General features: G+C 34.1%; 1 protein-coding gene across 1 annotated transcript in view; it reads left to right on the top strand.

Moving 5' to 3' along the window:
• Positions 1-16,451, top strand: part of Atg3 (Autophagy-related protein 3) — a 178,808-nt gene that overhangs the window by 30,487 nt on the left and 131,870 nt on the right. The window contains exon 2 of the mRNA XM_090412361.1: positions 1,688-1,729. Within this exon, the coding sequence (XP_090268487.1) occupies positions 1,688-1,729 (42 nt within the window). The remainder of the gene's footprint in view (positions 1-1,687; positions 1,730-16,451) is intronic.

The raw sequence follows: 16,451 nt of genomic DNA, 5'->3' as shown, positions 1-16,451 counted from the left end.
TCATTGGTCACAACTGCAAAGTACCGATATCTATTCAAGTGTGTGTTAGAGTGTGTGCCAGTGAATCTAGGAATATTTCCCTGAACTTGAATAAACTCCTGTTATAAGGATACTGGCTGGCACAGTAAAAATACAAATTTGCCAGTATTTGAAAAGGAAATATCCCTAGGTGGAATCTAGTTAGGCTACACACAAGAAAAGATAATAGAGGTTAATGAAGTATATAAAATAAGAAATTAGAGAGAGAAACGACGATAATTTAACATCTTAATATGAAAGTCGAAACGTCAGTAAATTAAAATAGTTATTTATGATACGGTTGTAGGAGTCCATAATTTTTGTAAAAATGCCTAGAAAGCAAATGAAAAACCTGAGTTTCTGTGAGAAAAAACCCTACTACCTCAGTATGCGATCTGCCAACTTACCCTCTGTTAAAAAAGTTGATAAAAAGATTCTGCTTCTCACAATGAGAATCATACCAGCTTCCAGTTGAAGAGCACAATGTTTCATTGTTCTTCCAGTTGTGCTATGGAGGCAGAAAAAAGGAAAAGTTTTATGTCTTACAACCTTTAGAGTGGAGATTGCAGATGGTGATGAATGAGTATGATATTCATTAATTATAAGCAGAATCAGACTTATAAGAATGATAATTTACAAGAGGAATTTAAAATCTTAAAGTGTATTAAAAAGCATGGAAATTATTACGAGTTTCATTTGATTCCTCTTGTATTTATTATTCTTTTAAGAATTATGATTGAGTTTATATCTAAAAATTTTAAAATTAACAAGTCAACGATATGAAGACCTTCCCTGAGGTATGTCTGAAAGCATCTTTCTTGTTATCACATTTTTTAATATATGGCTGAATATATAACACTTATGTTTTAATATATAATCACAATAATAACCAGTGTTTCTTTATCAGGGGAGCCCCTTAAGAATATAGGCAAATTTGCTATATTGTATTGAATAACTATTTATTTATTTTTTTTAATAATGAAAAGAAAACTGGAATTTTTTTTTTTTTTATAGTTATGAAAAAACCACATCAGGTAAAATGATGTGACCTTTTCTACACAGGTTCCATGACAGCTGCTAATGTTTCTGACTGTAGCACCCTACTTTCTGCATGAATGTTCCCTTTCAGCTGTTAGATTGTCTGGGGCTCATACACCCTTCGTGTAATCTTATAGGAAGAAGTTGGGAGCCATCAGATCCTAAGTACATGATGGCCAATTAATTGTGGATCTTCATGAAATTATTCTCTCTTTCTATTAGATTAATCAAATGCTGATTTTCAAAATACAGTTGCATAGTTTTAGTTTGTTGTTGGGTAATGAACTTCTCCATGATTAATTTCCCAAATGTTCCTTAGAATATTTGGGAAATTAGAATATTAATAATCAAAGAAGTTATTCACATTTTAAATTGCATCATGACGTATAGGCCATCCTGAACTTTATTCAAACACCATTATTGTGATAACAAATATAGCAGCAGTCAGTTAATTTTTGTGTTTGGGAGGGAGGAATTGTTTCCATTGATTACTGATCGTGAAATTCATTTACTGAGACATTTTTTTGGGGAGAGGTTCCCAGTTTATCATGGTAAGTGAATTTCTAGTATATAGCTTTTTTAATTGTTAATGTTTGAGAAACTTAAACCTGTGTTCGATTTTATATTGCAGGAGTCCAGATTTAAAGAGACTGGTGTTCTTACTCCAGAAGAGGTAAATATGTTATTACATTTTTTCAGAAGGTACTTTAGAATTTTTCACTAGAACAATGTTTCATAATGTCCTTCCTTAGGAGTTTCTTTTGCCATGATGCCATTCCACTATATAAACTAGCCATAATCACCCTTACACTAGTTCCATATATGGAGACAAAGTGATGGTAGGTGAATTTCATCTCAAATTGTAAAATATCACCCATGCTTATTAGAGGCCTGAAATTGCATGAGAAAATTCCATGTTTGATATACTAATGTACTTTACAACCTTTCATGGGTAGTAGTCACATAATTAAATTAATAATTAGTGGCTACTGTTGATTACAAAGAAATCTGCTGATGCTGTGAGTGAAGGTTGGTTTCCATAATTTCATCATTTTCCTGAAAATTGTTCTTATTTTGTCATGCAAATTAAAAATGAATTCCTACAGTTCAACATTCAAGCCATTAATTTTATCAGAATATCACGCTTTGCATACCATCTGATTTCATTTCTCTCAGAAAATGGTAAGCTTATTACCTCACACATAATTAAAAAATTTTCAAAGAGAAATAATCAGTGAATTTCATTATCTAGCAGTTACATGTTCATATAACCGACTAATAATCGGCGAAATTCTGTTACGAAAAATAATAGAATTTCCATAAACGTCAATAAAATGAAGGAGCGAGTGCTGTATGGAGAATCACTATTAAGAGGTGTGATAGTTGAGAGTTCAACGAAATCGTACCAGCCGGGTGTGAACATAAAGGACGTCAGTGAATCTATTCGAGTGAAAAAACAGAGGGCGAAAGAGATGATAATCGTGGCAGGAACAAATGATTTGAAAGAAGACAAAATGGAAATGATAGAAGATGTGAGGGAATTACTTGAGGTAGTAAAAGAGAAGAGCGAGAGAGTTAGAATGGTGAGTATTTTACCGCGGTATGACAGTGAAGTGTTTAGAAGGAGGGCCATAATTGCCAATGACTATGCGTGGGTTATGCATGGAGAGTGGTGTGGAATTTGTGGAGTGAGTTCAATGGGCGAAAGGATTTATATAAGATGGATGGGTTACATTTGAATGGATTTGGTGTACGGAGACTTGAAAAAGTGTGGATGTACAGACTCAGGGAATCTAGATTTATTAAGGGGGAGGGGAGTAGATATGCAGACTTTAGGGAGGCAGTTGAGTGTATGAATGAGTATAATATGTCCGAGCGAGTACGAAGGGCAACAAATCAGAATGCGATAGTTAGTATAAGGCTTCAAGGTAGGGGTGGGACTAATGGGCTTCTGCAATGAAGAGTTTTTGGCCTTCCAGGCCACAGGTTGTTGGTATTAGTGAAACATGGCTGACAGAAGATGATAAAGGTAGTGGGATTGAATGTGACAGGTATAGCGTGTTCAGGAGTGACAGGGAGAATGAAAAGGGGGGAGGAGTGTTATTGATGATTGCTGATGAGTTGCAGCCAAGGCGTATAGAAGTTGAACTGCAAGATAGAGAAAAGAGCACATTTGAGGCTATTTGGCGTGAGATAGTCTAGTAGAACAAAATATACAATTTTGTGCTGCTATAAACCAGGTGATGGAATAGATGGTGGGGATAGTATGCATAGGCAAATAGAAGAAATGAGTGGAAGGAGGGTAATTATTATGGGTGATTTCAATTATGGTAACATTGACTGGAAAGAGGAGAGGGCACATGAGAGAAAGGAATTGGATTTTATGGTTATTAAGGGACAACTATCTGCGACAGCATGTTGTGGAAAATACCAGAGGGCAGAGAGTGCTTGACCTAGTAATTGCATCTGAGAATGTGGCTGTAACGAACATGACCATGTTGCCACCAATTGGTGAGAGTGATCATAAGGTCATGACTTGGGAGGTGGCTAAAGGAGTGGAATTTACAATTAAGACAGTGTACATGTGGAATTATTAGGCTGGTAAGTATGACAAGCTTAGGAGTGTGCTTGGCTCAGTGCCATGGCATGTAAAACTACAAGGGCTGGATGTTGATAGTGTAGGGAGGTGGTTAAGAAGTGTTTGCAGGAGGCAATGGTTGACTGTATACCAAGAGTCCGAATAATAAATCAAGTAGAGATTAAATGGAGGAATAACACTATTAAGCTTGAGCTTCAAAAAAAGAAACAATTGTGGAGGGAATTTAAGAAGAAAGGTGACCAGCAGGTGCAGGAACAGTATAAAGCTCAGGCCAGGATGGTAACAAGGGTGGTAAGAAAAGCAAAAGCGGAATACGAAAGAAAATTGGCCATGCAGGCTGAAGAGAATCCCAAACAGTTTTTTCAATATGTTGCAAGTAAAAGGAAAAATGTTCATGGCAGAATGATTTTAAAAAATGCTGAAGGTAGGTAGGTAACTGAATCAGTCGATATAGTGGAATTACTGAGCGAGCACTTTGCAAGAATATATCATCCAGGTGGTGACATTGCAGGAATGGAAGAACCAACAGCTTATACTGGAATTGCGATGAATGAAGTAGAGGTAAATAGTCTATTACAGAACCTCAATGTTAAGACATCTGTGGGATTGGATGGTATACCAGCTCGTGTCATACATGAAGCGGCTAAAGAATTGTCAGTGCCCTTGACCATTTTGTTTAATTTGAGCCTCGGGTCTGGGTCAGTCCCAAGGGGGTGAAAAGAGGGGAAAATTGTTCCACTGCATAAAGGTGGTTCCAAGGCTGCTGTTGAAAATTACCGGCTAATCAGCATAACAGGAATCATTATCAAGGTCTTGGAGAAAATAAGTAAAAGGAAAAATGTTCATGGCAGAATGATTTTAAAAAATGCTGAAGGTAGGTAGGTAACCGAATCAGTCGATATAGTGGAATTACTGAGCGAGCACTTTGCAAGAATATATCATCCAGGTGGTGACATTGCAGGAATGGAAGAACCAACAGCTTATACTGGAAACTGGCAAAAGTGTGGTTAGTAAGGGTGTTAGAGCTGGGTTCTTTACTTTTAGAGTGGTGAATGAGTGGAATGGGCTGCCAGAGTCTGTGGTGGATGCTGTGACAGTGAATGAGTTTAAGGCGAGCTATAATAGATAATGTTGTTATGTTGTTATCTTTACTTTTCCTTTTTATTTATTTTCTATATCTTACGCTGTTAGTCTTTATCTTTAATTAATCTCCATTCGTCTAAGTCCTTGATATAACTTTCTTTCTCCCCCCTTTCTCTACCATATGCCCTTAATACAATAGAATTTCTTATTTAATATTAACACAGCTATCTTAATTCGCTCACACAAGCAAATAAAACGTTTATTTTCTACCAAGTATTCTTTCCATTAATTCTTTGCAGTCTCATTGGCCTCTTTATATCTTATGTTTATCTAATCACACAACAATCTAATAGAGTTCACCCGGTAAGTATTAACAAATTTTTTTTTTTCCTTTGCGCTAGCTAATACCTTGGATAGACGGGATTCTTACCCAGGGTGACCCTGTCAGAGTGATACATGAAAATTAGATCGAGTTTAATCTTGTCCCTCCATTATCTTATTTCTTCCTCACAGTCGTGGCTCGCTTCAGATGATTATACACAAGGGTTTAACCCGCTTAGTTCATTAGCATTTTATGAGTGGTTGTTTTGAATTCATAAGACAAAAGCAGATCAGGCAGGTACTTGAATGAAACAATTTAATAAGCTTGAGGAATTATGCAAATATACAATATAGACATATTGTTAGGAATGCTCAAAGTAAATCAAAGTCTCTAATTTTAATACACTGGACACACATACAAACTTGCATTGACCACTATTACAAGCATCTTCAGCATAATTTCATAGGCTAATATCATACCATCCTATTACATGTGGTCATAAATTAACACAATAACACACTCCACACATTAAGTTTAACTCGTTCAGAGGTATACTCGGCCTCGTAGGGCAAACAAATCTTAACACAATCTTGGTCCGTACTAAGTCTTAGGCTATTCTTACAGTTCTTAATTTTAGTCCATTACAAAATATTCTCTTAGGGGATCACACTCTTCTAGCTGGAAATAGGAATTCAAAAGGTCTACCTTACCGTCTCTGATCTTGATTTCTTTGACCCGCTTCCTGCCTGGTCTGGTCATCAGGGCCTTCCGTTTTAGTTTCCTATGAGGATATCTCCAGTCGGACTGTACGAGTGGAATCTCAGCCGAAAAAATGGGAGGTGGCACGGTAACGTCGCCTTGGCTGGATGGCATTCATTTGGTTCCTCCGTTACACGACACCGTACAGCTATCCTAATCCAAGGATATAGCTTGGCCCATTCCTAACGCTGCGACAGATGAACCAAATGCCTTCCACGACTAGTCAGGAACTTCTCCGACTGCGAACTCGACCACAGTCCGCAAGATCTGGAACCAGGAATCCGGGAAAAAATGCCCTGAATGGTGCTTGCACGGTCTTTTTGTTTAATTTTCTCCTCTCGGTATTTCTCAATCTTCGCGATGCGTGCCAACGTGGTCACATGTGTTTACGTCAGTCTCCTTAGCTCCCTCTATTTAGTCGCACGTGTACATGATTTCTCTTCCTGGAAGGCGCTTTGGTTTTTCTTCCAGTACTTCTTTCCCTCCCTTCTTATGCATAATTCAGGACGGCAAAGGTGACCCTTGAACCCTGACTCACAGGCTCAGCTATTCTAGTACAAGAGATGGGGTTCTTACGTGGATTTGCCAGCTTACATTGATCTCTACATCTGGCCCACACTTAATACAGATTATTTTTGAAAGCTCTTTATACAATTTTATACTATTCCAAAATTTTAAATCGATTTGCATTTACAAACAGCTTGCACTTATTCTGTTGCCAACGTTCCATATTCTCTGCCTAAGTTGTATTAAAGTTGTGACCTGAATATTTAATAATAAACATTTCTTGGCCTTTTCAGGACACAACACTGTCTGAATGTCGAATAGTTGTGATGAACATGATTTGGGGCCTCCCTCGATGAGTCTAAGGACTCCCTGGAGTTGCTCGTAATAATAATATTCTCTTCGCTTTTTATAAAATCTACAATTTTCATAGTATAGCAGTATTTAAATTCATGGATGTTTGCAGCCCTAGGCACAAGGACAGTACTACATTTGTCCTTTGATTCTAAAGATGTAGAATCAAATTCTCAGTGGCATCCATATAGAAGAGGACTAATCACGTGGTAGAGATGGCTGTAGAATGTTTGCACAGAAACCCTTCAATAGAGAAGGATGGAGACAAATGGGAGAGGCCTGTAACAAAAAAAAAAAAAAATATATATATATATATATATATATATATATATATATAAAGGGCTTGGAAGAAACCTGGGGACAGTGATGATATAAATTCTGCAAAGGAAATTAACTTCCCATTATAGTCGAGTGAAACTGTAGAATTCTACGTGAATGCGGTGTTCACTTTTTGTATAGCATCTGATGTCATCCCTCAGAAAGGAATTTGTGTGCCAGTCAGAGTGAGAAACTTTAGTATTTTATAAAAATTGTGAAATTAGGTAATATTACATATTAATTATTAAATGTAATTCTACAGAGAATATGACTTTGTGAGATCTCCCTTCAAAGAAAAAGAGAATAACTTAACATATCAAATTGTATCTATTGTGCATATATATGTTTACAGTATTTTAATTTTTTATACTCAAACTTCATTCTTTGATATTAACATGGTGATTTTGAAGTCAGTGTAACATATGGGTACAAATCAAAAGCATTCTAACCAACCAATACACAAAATAAGAGTCCTTATTCTTACATATCAAGGTTTGATTCAACATCGCAATTATTTTCTGAGTTGTATTTGCAACTTTTGCTGTGTGACCTTTGAATTTTAAATTCCTATCCACTAATATGCCAAGATCCCTTGCCTCTTCAGTTTCAAGATTTATTATTGCCCTTATTGCAGAAACTTTATCACAAGCTCTCAGTTAATAGTAACTCCTCGAGTTATCCAACCATGGTGGAAAATCAATTTACTAGTCAAATGAGTGGCTAGTTACAGTTATGTTGTACTTTCCTAGAAGTTGTTGATCCACCATTCGTTGAGTTCGTTAACCACCTTACAAATCTGGATATATTTACAGGTCACTGAATACATGGAGGCTAAATGTCCATTTAAATTAAAATAACATTTCGATACTATCAAAATAATATACATGTTTCATCTGTATATCTATTTGGGTGTTTAGGTTTTTTGAAGGTCAAATAATTGAGAGATCATTATATTTATTGGCAAAATATTTATTACTTCAGTTTGAGAATTTTCTTCCATAATCTAAATTGTTCCATAATTTGAAGTCGCAAGAAGTGCATTCCTATTTTAAACCATCTGAAGTTTCCATTGAGAAGAACGTGCACCTATGATAACACAGAAAAATCTCAAGCACCAAAATTCCAGTAAATTTTGTGTAATTATATAAAATCGAATTACATTACTAGTGACACCTGTAGGGACTCATCATGAGAGGGCACGTTACAAACAATTCATCTCTCATCAGTTGCCATCAACAAACAACTCCATCTATCACCATCACAGAAGTATTAGAGCCTCTGCAGCTCACTCAGTATAGACGAAAAGAACCTTTATTTGGTCTCTTTTGACTAAAGATGAATTGGCCAGTCTCATGCAGAGTAAGTGGGTTTTTTCACCCAGAAACTCGGATTTTTCGTCCCTCAGAACGGGCAAAACTGGCTTGTGAACACACACAGATCCACGGGCATAAAATACGTACTTAATCCCTCACTGGGAGGGCTGAACCGGTCTTAAGGGATGGCCGAGGAATGTGGGGTTCAATGGGGTTCCTTGCACAACAGGAAACCCCATACGAATAAATGAAAACAGAAGTTTCTACAATAAAGAGCCAAGAGGCTATTTTTTCCGGTGACGTAAATTAATTTAGGGGGATAATAATAAATCCCTCGTTATTTTAAAGCCAGATAAGAAACTCGGAGATTGAAATCTAAGAATTTCATGCCGAAGAATTTTCGGCAAGTCCAAGCATCAGTCAACACCTGGTAGTACAACGCTAGGGCAAAGGAGGAGCAAGCTCCATCACTATCCTTAATATTTATTATATAACGAGGAATTTATTATCCCCTTAACTTAATTTACATAGCTGGAAAAAATAGCCTCTTGGCTTTTTATTGTAGTAATAATATATGGATACACCTACACCTTGCTGGCAATTCGTATAGTAAAGTTTCGGTTCACTTAAACCTTGGTATTATCTAGGTGTTCCTTCTCACTGATGAGACCTCAATAAAGGTCGAAACCGGTCTGGGTAGTGACCTTCCTCATAATATAAAACAGTAATACATCTCCTAGGAGCTGCGTTTTACATTATGAGAAAATATTAAGGATAGTGATGGAGCTTGCTCTACCTTTGCTCTGAGTTTCCCTAGTGTTGTACTACCAGGTGTTGACTGACGCTTGACTCGCTGAAAGTTCTTCAGCATTAAACTCTTAGATTTCAGTCTCCAAGTTTCTTATCCAGCTTTAAAATAATGAGGGATTTATTACACCTTAACTTGAAAACAGAAGTATTTATTGTCTGTGATTGTGTGTAGGTGTTCTCAGGAAATTTTTTTTTTTTTTTTCATTCCACATAGGAGAAAAAAAATCCTGCTATCTCTATATATGAGATCAGCTAACTCACAATTGAAAGAGGTCATGTAAAAATTCCTCTTATTATAACAAAAATTGAACTCAATTCTTCAATTCAATTCTTGCCAGTTGTGCTACAGATGTATCAATATATATATATATACATTATGCGAATTCATTTTTACTCGGTTGGAATATTATGAAAAAGCTTTAAATATATAAAAAAATTATAGAGACTTAAAATTGTAATAACAGAACAAGTATAAAAAGACAGTAGCGTGTTTGAAAAACATGCTACTGTCTTTTTATACTTTTTATATAAATATATATAATTTTATACTTTTTTATCTCTCGGTAACAGTCATTAAAACTTTTTCATCATATATATATATATATATATATATATATATATTTGTCTGCACAACAGGTTTGTTTTTAAATCTGTGCGGTATTTGCATAATATTAAATCACTTGTAAAATAATATCTTGTTGTTAATGCATATAAAGTTTTCCATTTACCAACCCCATTTATAGTGCCTTCATAACTCAGTTTCACTGAAGCCTTTTGGTTAGGTAGCATGGGTTTGAATCCCATTTGGGATGTGAAGAACCTTTTATCAGAATTTTTTAGTTGAAGTTAGCAAGTCTCATGTAAAGGTAACAGAGATTTTTTTTTTCCCCTGAAAATGGTTTTTTTTTTCATTCCCTTGAATTTCTTTTCTTTTTGGGTGGTGGTCTATAGTAAGCCTGGTCACAAGAACAGGGCTTACTAATAACAGTCACAAAGAACTGTTGACATCTATCTTGGTGAACATAAAAAATACATCCGGCATTATTGTTATGGCAAGTCTGGTCTACTGGAAAAAAACAAAAGTACTAAACAGAAGTCATTGTAGGTCAGAGAGATTGTTTTTGGAATCCACAGAAGCTTTAAAACATACTCCAAACCTTACAAGTATGACTGTATAAATTACCAAAAATCTGGCAGACAGTCATTGTTTTCTCTCTCTTTCCAACATAGATGGTACCTAATTAGGACTTTAGTTCCTTGTGTTGTCCATTGCAATTTTTAAATTACTCCCACTGTTATACCAAATTGTTGTTGTTTTGCATACTGTGACAAACTGTTTTCGTGTTCTGAAGATGCTGAATACGATATGTGTGAAATATCAGCAAATAAGTTAATAAATATTATTTTGTTATCATTCTGTGTTATCAATACCATGAAAATCAGTAACAGAGTGGAAAAGCTTAATAGAGTTTCTGCAGAGAAAAATCTATTAATCTATTTTAGAATTGCTTTCCAACAGTTTCAGTGGAGTTTTTTTGTGGAGCTCCAGAAAAAACATTGAAATTTGGAATATGATTTTAGTGTTACTATTTGATATCTACCTGTCAGGTGACTGTGACATGAGAAAAATATTTTCTTTCCTTAATATTTTTTTTTAATATTTTTCAATTAAATATTAATAAGCAGCTTGGTAGCTGCTGAGCTCTCATGTGATCATTATTAATTGTAAAAAAACGGCATTCAGAAGAAATTTTTTTCCTTTTAAAAAGCCAACTGTCAAGTTTTATTCAGAGAATAAATGATTCCCATTCACAAAAATATTATAAGCTTATAGTACATTAGTATTATGAGTAGGTTAAGAATTTTAGTTTCTATTTTTATTTATTTTTTACATAGTCTGGGAAGCCCTTCTCAAAAGACCAAACATGGAACTTTTTCAAGCCACTTCAAACCTGCAGTAAGCAGGGTGGTTTAACCATAATATTTTAAGCTTGGGATTAAAGAACTGTACTGTATGCCCACAGATGTGAGACCTTCAACACTTCTGCACTTGTCTGAATAAGGAGAATCTGTTCTAATAATAGGGTAATCAGTCTATCTTGTGGGATGAGTTTATTATTAAGTTTAGCTTTTCTTTTATGAACATTGTAGTTTTTAAAGTGGTAACTATTTTGCTTGTATAACAGTTGGAAAAAATGTACATATAGTATTAACAAAATTAAAGGTATAAAATAAAAATTTAACAAAATTTATTTTTAAGAAAGTTTTGTATAAAATAAAAATGATTATACTGAAAAACAGAAATGTTTTCAAATGAACTTAGATATTCTAAACTTACAGTTGAGAGAACTGAGACACTTTAATGACCTAACTGATTAATTACTTATGACTTGTTGTGACTTTTTAACAAAACCATGGAAAAAAGTTTGAAAAAAAAATAGCATTATCAAATCTTTTTAATCTTCATGGTCATTTGAATCTGTGTCCGAATCACCATCACTTTCATACATTGATCACCAAAGGTTTGCATAATCCTTCATTAATTCCATCTCTGTCCCAATACATATTTTCCAATGTGGCAACATAAGAGCATTATTTTCCCCAGTTTTGAACTATAATACTTTCAATCACTTGTTCCGAAATCTTAAAAAGTTTCGACATATCAATATCCCCAGTTTCATTACGATAATGAATGAAATTTTTCACTTCTACCCAAACATATTCAATAGCATTAATATCACAATGATATGGTGATAGTCTCAAAGCTAGGAATCCATGATCTTTGAGCATCGTGTCGAATTTAAATAGTTTAGTTTTGGGAGAGTTTCTTTTGACCAGAGTTTCTTTGTTTAATTGAATGGAGTGATATGGAGCATTATCAATTATAATAACAGCATTTTTAGGAAGGTTTGGAATCGATATTTCTTCTGCCCACTTTTCGAAGGTCGTAGAATTCATTTGCCAATGGTAATCTTTAGTAGTTGAATTGGCTTTGTATAGTAAGTTTGAATTCGGTAAAAAACCCATTTCTCCACGCGCACATAAAATTATTATGCGCCTCAAGGCATTTCCAGTTTGTAACACTCCACATTCTTCTTTAGATTGCTAACATTTTCCATAAGTTAAATTACTGTCAATCCAAATTTCATTTATATACACAATCGGTCTTTTCTCCTCCCTGAAACTTTGTATTGCTCTCAAATACTGCGTTTTAGATATAACAGTGTCACTTCACTCCATGATAAGTTTCCTTTTATTCTGGGACTTTTTGAAATAAAATTCGATTTAATGAAGTATTTTCCTTAATGTTTCTCTTTTCCAAGGAAAAATTAATTTTTTCTTTCAGCAGAGGAATCAATTTCGGAACAGTTGCACTTTTTTCTTGACCACATAAAATTCGTGAATAGTTCTTATAACGTCTACATCAAAATCATTCAAAGCTACTCTTTTGATGGTTTTCTTTCTCTGGTGCTTTTTAGGAGATTTAAATTTTGGCTTACCTTCACGTTTTGATTCCCTACGAATGCTTTTAACAGTAGACTCCGATACACCCACAGTTTCACTTGCATGTTTTATGACATGAGAAAGTGGAACAGGGAGACTTGCTTCTAACGATTCTTTTTCACATAATGTCAGCACATTATTGCAATATTAGAAAGGTTTAGAATCAGTTTTTCTTCTGCCCACTGCAATATTCTTTTGCAAGAGCTACTGAAAGGTTTAACATCAGAACTTGTTGACTGTACTGCATCCATCATACAAATTAATAATTAAAAAATTAATGTAAAAAAGCAACGACAAAAATCAAGCTACGTTATGGACGTTATAATAAGTTATGGACAAGAAAGCACATGATTTCAAGTGTTGGTGACCAATTCATACATTTTTTATTTCTTTCTCTCCTTCAGCATGAATTGACTATTCTTGGCAATTTGCCAAACTAGGATCTAGGAAGTTTGTGTGTACAATATTTCTTTTATTAGGCATATTGAGTTACATTGTAATTTACTTGATTTTTTAAAGTATATTTGAATTTTAATAGTGATTCTGGTGTCATTTCAGGTAAAGAGCAAGTACTTTCAGTGTTGCAACTTCTTTTTTTCTTAATTCGCTTTTGAATAAGTTTTTAGTAAGATGCAAACCGTGTGGCAGTTATGGATAAGCACTTTGTTTGATACTTTCATATGTTTAATTATTATTTAAAACTACTTGGACAAATAATTACCTTTGTCTTGAACTCCATGATTTTTCTTTTGAAACTTGGGAAAAAATTAGTAAAATCCACATGACAGTGATTTTCTGAGGCACTCAGTTCTTCAACATCAAAGTTCACAAGTGAACTTTGATGTTGAACAAGTGATATTACCTATTAGCAACAAGTACATGCTTGTCAGTGAAAATACTTTCAATGTCCCAATTGGTGATATCAGTTTCAACAAATTGTCACACCATAAATTAAGTTTACCAAGAAATTATACTCTCAGGGGACCCTGTAACCCCTAGAGAGCGCATCCCCTGGGTGGCGATAGGGGAGCCCACCATGTGTGTGTGTGTGTACATGTGCGTGTGTGTATATATATATATATGGTGGGGTGGTCCGAATATACTGAATAAGGACTCGTGGACCAACAAGGCCATAAGGGGCAATCATTTTGATTGTAAGGGAAGCGGCACTCCCATGGACCCCTAGCTGGATCTATCCTCTCCTTCTTCTACTTTGAGGAAGACCCACTTACTTTAATCTTTCCTATAAGGCCTTATTAGCCAACTCTTCTTACTTTATGACCCTTGTGCTATTAGAGTACTCGAGGGCCATGGGGTCTTTTCATTTCTGGCCTTACAACTATGTCCTCTCTATAAACCATACTATATTTCTTCTATAATCTACCCTTTCCCCTTCAATATACCCTATTCCTCCTATGGGTTTAAATTCGGAAGAAGGCGAGTTCAGAAGCCTTACGGTAGCAGCCCTACCACTGAACTATTCCATCGTCAGGCTAGTCCCCTGACATGGAGAACATAACCATACTTGTAAGCTGACAGAAAAAGATAATCGGATTGAATCTATGGGAAACGACCCTGGAATGGAAAAGGGAAAACGAAAATGGAAACGACAAAATATAATACACATAGCAAACTGGAATGTAAGAGGAATAGCATATAAAGAAATAGAATTAGACCAGTTATTAAATGAAAGAAATTTTAAAATAGCAGTAATCACTGAAACAAAAAAGAAATTAAAAGGAACTATGAGAACTGAAAATTTTAATGTGATATACAGTGGAGTCGACAGAGACCAAAGAGCACAAGCAGGAGTCATGATTTGGATTCATAACTCCCTTTCAAAACAGTTAAAACATTATAAATTATGGAATGAAAGAATAATAGAAGCTAGAATAAAAATAGATAGAGGCTATTTAACAATAATTGGTTTATATGCCCCAGAAGAAGGAAGAGAACAGGATAATATTGATTTTTATAATCAGCTACAAAACATATATAATAAAATAAATAAAAATGATTACATAATTTTAGCAGGAGACTTAAATGCAAGAATTGGAAACACGAAAATTAATAATAATATAGGAATACATGGAGAACACACTCTAAACAGAAATGGTAAAAAATTGATTGACTTTGTAGTTTATAATAACCTAAAAATAATGAATTCCTTCTATAAACATAAAGACATACATAAATATACTTGGGCAGGAAGAGGATGGAAATCAATATTAGATTACTTCATATTAAATAAAAAGACATCAAAATTTTCACTAGATGTTAGAGTTCACAGAGGATATGAAATAAGCAGTGACCACTTCCTTGTTAAAATAAAATTAAGATTACCACCTAAATGGCTACAAGTAACAAGAACGGAAAGAAAAATTGAAACATTTGTTTATAAAACTAGACTATTAAATGACACAAATGTACAATGGCTATATGAACAAAGAATTAACCAGTATCTAGATAAAATAAAACAAAATGAAGAAATAGAAATAGAATGGCTTAATATAAAAACGATACTAAATACAGCAGCAAATGAAAGCTTAGGAAAGATCAAAAAATTCAATAAAAGAAAAAACTGAAGATCTGGGATGATACAATCAAAGAAATAATCAAAAAGAAAAAAGAAGCCTATCACAAATGGTTAAGCAGTAAAAGATTAGAAGATGAAATAGAATATAAAAGAATAAGAGCCATAGCTAAAAGAGAAGTCAGAAAAAGACATAGAGAATCATGGAATAAATTTGTTTCTAATTTAGAACATGATTTATATAAAATAAGACCCAATGTATATGAGATTTTGAAACACCTGAATGCAGATACCAAAGAAAACATAAAATTAAACACTGAATTGAAATTAGAAGAATATCTAAATTACTACACAGAATTGTGGACAGACAAATATTTTAAAAAAGACAACTGGCAAACAATTAATGAAAAGGAAATAACTGAAGAAGAATTAGAAATCAGCCTGAAAGAAACAAGAAACGGGAAATCACCTGGAGAAGATAAGCTAGGTTCAGAACTATATAAATACGCAGGAACAAGATTCAAAGGAAGACTCTTATTATTTTTAAATAAAATTTACTCAACTGGTATCCCCCAAATAGAATGGAAAAAAGCAATTGTGATTCCTATCTTTAAGAAAGGTAATAGAGATGACCCTAAAAACTATAGAGGTATCAGTATACTAAATTCATGTTACAAAATATACAGCAGAATCTTAAATAACAAACTAATGAAATATTCCGAAAACTTTATTCTAGAGGTACAGAATGGATTTAGAAAAGGACGATCATGTATAGACCCAGCCTTCTGCCTAAAATTAATAATAGAGAAAAGAAGAGAATATAATTTAGAAACACATATTGCATTTATTGACTTTGAAAAAGCATTTGACAAAGTTAAAAGAAACATATTATTTTTTACATATTAAAAGCAAGACAAATACCAAATAATATCCTAAAAGCTGTCACAAGTATATATGAAAATAATCAAATACAAATAAGATTAAATCATGAGCTATCATGTACGAGAGAGATAAACCAAGGGGTCCGACAGGGATGTCCCCTCTCAGCAACTTTTTAATATCTACTTAAATGAAATAATAATAAAATGGAGTAAAAATTTACATCAAGGAATTAAACTTTCACCTACAGTTAACTTAAACACTCTCCTCTTTGCAGACGACCAAATAATAATTACAAATTCTGAAGATAACTTACAGAAAGCTATTTTAAATCTAAATGAGATATCCAAAGATTATGGTATGATAATATCAACGGAAAAATCAAAAACTATGGCCTTTAAAGGACAAGATCCAGCA

Source organism: Typopeltis vanoorti, chromosome 22 (genome assembly GCF_054136105.1).
Source record: "Typopeltis vanoorti isolate ZY-2024b chromosome 22, IOZ_Tvanoo_1.0, whole genome shotgun sequence".
NCBI classification, from domain to species: Eukaryota; Metazoa; Arthropoda; class Arachnida; order Uropygi; family Thelyphonidae; genus Typopeltis; species Typopeltis vanoorti.
The sequence above is the reverse complement of the archived record's forward strand: the minus strand, read 5'-3'. Positions and strand labels throughout refer to the sequence as shown.